Source organism: Podarcis liolepis (genome assembly GCF_965112155.1).
Source record: "Podarcis liolepis genome assembly, chromosome: 3".
Classification (NCBI taxonomy): Eukaryota; Metazoa; Chordata; class Lepidosauria; order Squamata; family Lacertidae; genus Podarcis; species Podarcis liolepis.
In genome coordinates, this window is record NC_139557.1 from 7634432 (window position 1) to 7640431 (window position 6000).

General features: G+C 44.1%; 1 protein-coding gene across 4 annotated transcripts in view; it reads right to left on the bottom strand.

Moving 5' to 3' along the window:
- Positions 1-6000, bottom strand: part of MEIS1 (Meis homeobox 1) — a 152815-nt gene extending 146815 nt beyond the window's left edge. For 2 of the 4 annotated variants that reach the window (XM_083495246.1, XM_083495243.1), the window contains exons 1-5: positions 5741-5836; positions 3585-3811; positions 1709-1850; positions 1084-1134; positions 305-355 (exon numbers count right to left, since the gene is read on the bottom strand). In XM_083495246.1, the coding sequence (XP_083351372.1) occupies positions 305-355; positions 1084-1134; positions 1709-1850; positions 3585-3811; positions 5741-5752 (483 nt within the window). In that variant the 5' untranslated portion in view covers positions 5753-5836. Of the gene's footprint in view, positions 1-304; positions 356-1083; positions 1135-1708; positions 1851-3584; positions 3812-5740 lie in introns of all 4 variants that reach the window. The other 2 variants (XM_083495244.1, XM_083495245.1) reach the window with 2 other exon arrangements.

A 6000-nucleotide genomic window follows, 5' to 3' on the forward strand; every position in this document is an offset into this window, starting at 1 on the left:
CCAAACATTATCAAACGTAGAGAGAATGCGCAACAATTTGTACAAAGGTAGTAAAAAGGGATACACAGCCAACGAGTTCGTGATCCAGATTTTTTGTGGCTGAAATTGTAATTAAACTGCGAAGAGAAATGGACGGCATGATTGGTCTTGACACTAATTACCAGAAAGAAAGACATTTATGCAAATTCTGCCGAAGCTTCAACTTCGTGAAACATTATTGGGAGGGAGGGAGGGAGGGAAGGAGGGAGAGAGAGAGAGAGAGAGAGAGAGTAAGAGAGTAAGAGAGAGAGAGACAGAATATTACCTTCTCTAATTCCAGCAGATGAAACCTTAATACTTGTATGGCTTGGATCATCTGCAAAGATACAAAACAACGTGAGTCTCTGTGTCTCCATAGCTGGCTTTCATTTCTACTATCAAAGTAGATGTGTGTGAATGTAACGCACATATATGTACGCGTGTGTTTTGATTTATGGCAACACTAAAAGTTAATAGCAATGGCGTTTGTATGTTGTTTAACATGGAGAGATCTCAAGTTTTGGTTTTTTTTTTTAAATTACTACCATTTTAACCAAGTAGCTAAATTACCCGGATCACAAACATTTATTTTATTTTATTATTTAAAAGTATATTCTCTATATTGTAATACTTCTGGATAAAGAGCCTGGCAGACTTGGGGAAGGGAGGGGGAGCTGTTCCCAATACCGCATGTCTAATTTTTAAAGATCGCCTCTATCTATCTAAGGTGAGAGTTTGGCACAATCCCTCGCAACCCATAATAGATATAAAACTGTTTCACAAACAGAGGTGAGCTATTTCGACCTTTCCAAAACAATGAAATAATTTAAATAAACAGCAGCATGTCTTAGACGCTAAACAAGCACCCTCGACTACCCAACCCCAGTTCTTATGTCTGGATCGCGTGTTGTTGCTGCGCGGTTGACCTGCGCTTCCGGTTACACAAAATTCAAACTATAAACTTCCTAATGCGACGTTTTCCAAAGAACTTTAAAATAGTACTAATGACAACTGCATCTCCAGAAATCAAATAATATAATACCAAATATGTATTTGAACTCTTACCAAGTTATCCAGTTCAGGATTAGAAGAAAATAAGGGTTTCTCTGCTCGGATCTACATACACCGTGGGAAGTTCAGGACGGGTTTTTTAAAAAGAAGAAATAAAAAGAGGTTTGAAATACGAAAGGAGACGAGGCAAAGGCGTTATTATCTTTCCTAGCTTCGTTACATAGTGGGGTCCATTGTGCAATCTTTCATGCAAAGCCCCCGAGTGCTGGATTTGGAAGGCACCCGCTTAGGGAAGCGAAGCGAAGGCACCGGGAATACTTTCGGGGGCTGAAGCCAGCAGTACTTTCGCCACGCCAAGCAGAGGCTTTCGAGCGTCAGCTGCGCCTTGGTCCAAAAGCCTGAAGCAGGCTCCTTTGCAAGGTGGCGGGCAGAGGGCAGAAAACCTCCGAGGCTCGCACCCAAGTCAATGTGGGGAGGAACCTGAGGCCAGAGGCTTGCGATCCATTCCGGGGAGGGGGCGTGTGTGACAAGGGATAACAGTTCCAATGCATTCTAGCCTTGTCACTTTATTAGTGCTATTAGTGCTGCTGCTGCTGCTATTACTCTCGTCATCACCAGACATTTGGAACAGTACAGGAGGGAAAGTGCAAGAGATTTGCATTGAGACTTGTTTTCTGACCTGTTTGGCAAACACTGCTATGTCTTCGTTGAAAGACTCTGAGGAGCAAACATCGCCGCCCGCCACCCCGGGTTCCCGGGGAGTGCATGTCGCTAATTCACATTTCTCAAAAATCAGTGCTAAGAGGGGGAAGAGGGGGTGTCTGAAAGAAAAATACAAGAGTCACCAAAGCAACACACAAGACGACACAGCAATTAGAGCAAATTCAAGAGGAGCGCCCAAAATGAAGTTTACAGCAGCAGGTCTCCTCAACCACCGGCAACCCCCTCCCCGGCTTTTTACACCCACTTCTCCAGTCACTGCTCACTTTGCTACTCTCCAGACCTGGATCCCAAGGGCCTGAGCCATAGAGATCTCCAGGATGGCCGTTTTGAAGCAAACTTGGTCAGAGAGCTTGTTAACGTTAGCGAAAGTTCAAACCAACCTCGGGTCTAGTTGCCATTTTGAAATCTCCCCCCCCCCCGCAAAAAACACCCACCCACCACCGAATTTTCTTTTGTAGGTTTAGTTGTGGGGGAAGAGCTAATGGGGTTCCATGTACGCTAACGTGGAGTGGGGACTCTGTTTTTATTTATAATTTGGAGTGGACTGCGAAGTTACGCAGCTCAGCTAAATTGCCAACCAGGCTTGGAACGGGTGGGGGGGGGGCAGGCGTGGAGGGTAGGGTGGGGGACACACGTCCCCTTAAAAGTCACCCATCTCTAACCGCTAAAATGTGTGACACCAGCCCTTTCTCTCCAGTTGGCCTAGACTATCCCTTTCCAATCTCTCCCTCGCTTTCTCGCTCTCTCTCAGACACTGCCTGGTTAGTGCACAATAATAAATAACATTGTTGGATTGATGAAATCTCACATTTTAAACATTTTATTATCGTCAATGCAGTCGTTTACCACAGCAACGTCACCCGCCTTCTACACCCCCCCCCCCGCCCGACGCTCCTTTTCACTTCGCTTTCAACCTTTTAGTGGGGTTCACAACTTAAAGAAAACGCCACTATCACGGTTAAGTTTCATCGTTGTCAGTAGGCAAAATAATAATCGGGGGGGTTCAAGTTATTCCCTCTGAAATGTTTGAATGATCAATTGTAACTGAAATGCTGCCAACTCATTTGAAGTCATACTGGTGAAACAAATGAAGCCCCACTACATAGAAAACTATTTTTTTAAAGTTCGCGCATTGGAGAGGCTTCAAAAGCTGCCGAGATGCGTGGGATTCCAATTCTGAAGCCACCCGTGAAGTTCTCCTTTTAAATAACACACTAGAGTTAAAAGGGGTTTTGTTTATTGGCTTTTAAAAAGATTTTATTTTAACGTAAAGGGGGGCAAAAGTATTCTTTATTTCTCAAATACTCTTGCAAATATTTTACTTTCAATCAAACCCCAGCCTTATTTTTACTATCACAACATTCATGTCCTTCCTTCCTTCCTTCCCTTCCTCCCTTCTAAATAACCAAAATAACCAAATGACATTCTCAACCACGCCCCTGCGATATATAACTTTGGAATTACAAAAAGATCTATATATACAATTTTCTTCATTTTTATCCAATTCCTATATCGCGTCTAGGCTTTTAGTTGAAGGGCTGGGGAGAAATATAGTGGTCAATGTTTTCTTGTAAAGTGGCTCAAACTCTTTGCATTTATCCTTCAAAATCTCTCTCTGAGAGGGTGTTTATTTGTCCACCCGAGACCGATTGGCAAGGAGAGGCACTGAAATCAACCCGCCGCCCCCCCTGGTCCGTCATCCCCATGCAAAGCCTCGGCTGCCCCGGATTATTTACCTACGGTCTCGAGTAAACGGTGGCTTTCTTCAGGGAGGGGAAGAACGGGGAACGAGCACGTCTTAAGCTAATGAACCTGATGCTAGCTGTACCTACCCATAAATGGCATCTTTATCTCTCTTTAAAGCGTCATTGACGGAGGAGCCCATGTTTGGGGGCATGGCGTTGGTGTGAGCTGTGTGCGGGTATTGATGGGAGTGAAGCGGAGGACCGTGATTCATGTGGTGGACGGGCTGCATGGATCTGGCGGCATGGGGGTCCCCGTACATGGTGCTCGGGATCCCCACTCCATCCATCCCACCGTAATGGGGTAAATCGTCGTACTGCATAATAGACAGGAGGGAAAAGAAAAGGGTCAGCTTGAAGGCCAGTCCTTCGCAGTGCAGTTTAAAGGGGGGGGGAGCAACTTCGTGTGCTGGGGTGGGTGCGAGGAGAGTGGGAACCAAGGCGCACAGAAGATCCACTCTGTCACTTGGGGAGGAAGATGGCGAAACATAAGGGACCGGGAAGGCCGCGTCTTTTTTAAAAAAAGTGAAAGAAGTTTTCCCTGCGGTTTGGTTTGGTTTGGGAGGGGGGGGTTCTATTTTTGTTTCTTTGGTCTTGGGTCCAGACTCCAATGCATTTTCCACTAGGCCTTCGCAGTACTTTCTCCTGGGGTCCTGGCACAGCGTCCTCGTGGAAATGAAAAAGTTAACTGGAGGATGGAGGACTTCTCTGGAGTCCAGCTCAACATAAATGCATGCTGGAAAGATGCCGCCTCCTCTACGTTTTTCTCAGCAGAAGTTAAGACGAGGACACCTATTATTAACACGTGCATTAAAACAACCTCCCTTTATTTTTTGTGAGATTTCCCTGTGGGCATCGGTTGTGCCTGCCAGAAGCCTCAAGTGGCAGACCTTGCCGATGTTTGAAAAGATTCAGGAAGGTACAGGAGCACAAAAATAGAAATAGCCCATTTAGAATCACTATTTCAAGCAAGTTTCTTTGGGGCTGTGTTTTCAGGGGTGGGGGTGGGGCGGTGGGAGAAAAGTTAGTCTTTTGCACAACTGACAGAGAGTATTTTAAAGAATTAATTCATCCGAGCTTATCCTGTCCTAAAGTTTACCGCTTTTGAGAAGTCACATACACAAAAATCAGGCTTCAGGTGTTTGTGTGACAAAGCTAAAACCAGGATTTTCTTTAAGGGAGGGAGGAATTCATTTAATAGTTTGTTTAGGATTCTCCAGCTCTTGACTACTTTCAAAAATCCATCGACTGCTTTTCTTAGCATTTATTCTGGGAAGCTCAGCTTAGTATTTCCTCTTTAGAACCAGGTGCCCAAAAAACAAGATTTTTTGTTCCTTGGGGGGGGGGGAAGCTGTGTTAGTGAGGTGGGAGGGGGAGGTCACTCTGCCATTTCAATATCTAATTAATTAAAGACAAATGAGGGTGTGGAGAATTGGGGGGGGGGGGGAGTCCTTCCAGCTGCTTAAACTGAAAAAGTAAATGCAAAAGGATCAGTGGACTAACTTTCTTTTCCCAACTGTGGTGTGAGAGGGGCATTGCCAAAAGTGTGCCAGAAAATGTATTCGAAAGGTTAAATTTCCTTTTAAATGCCCTCTTGGTTGCATTATTCTTGTCACTATCAATAGTCTTCCTAAACTGGTAAACTTTTTTGGTGGAGTGATGGTGTCCATTTAATAAAATAAATAATAAATAGTAATGTTAGGAACACAAGTGCGTGTAACTGTTATTTGGTCTCATCATTACATATGAAAATGTGTTCAAAACAACATCTTGGTTGGAATGTATGGACTGCTCTGATTGCCCCCCCTCCATTTACAGTAATGTTATTTTAAACAAGTTCTTTATTAATTGTAAAGATATTATTACCATATCCTAAAGGTCCATAGGCATATTATTTAGTACCTTGATTACTTTGAGAGACACAGAAACTGAATATTAAAAGGCACTGCATTCAGTTTCAAGGCTGCTTGTGTAGTCAGCGTCTCCTTCTAGTAGGTGGCCTGTGGTATGAATTAATATTACGAATAAATGGGAACAAGGTCTCCAGTGCATCTCATACCTGCCTGTATGTTGGACATGCACAGTTAAAAAAACATGCTCCTTTCAAAATAGTGATAGACTTTACACGCTCCCTCGTGTGTGTTTCTAAGAGTATACAAAACTCCCCCCTCCTCGCAGTGTCTCTAAGATCCACGTTTCAATGTTATGTTACTCGGAAATCACGAATTAAAAATAATAATACATACCCTTTGCGCCATCGGCCTGCTTCGCACCCCTTCCCTTTCAACTTCTAATATATCCTCTTTAAGGCCAGCGTGAAAAGAAACAAAACGTGCTCTCCCCCACCCACCCACCCCCCAAAATAAAAGGAAAAAGAATCCTTTAAAGTCGCCAGTAGCTTGAGCAGCCGACCAGAGTCTTCAGCCGGAGGGACCTCAGAGAAGCGGCGCGATCATTCAGCATTTAAAAAAAGAAAAAAGAAAAGAAGAAGCGTCTCTCTCCTCTT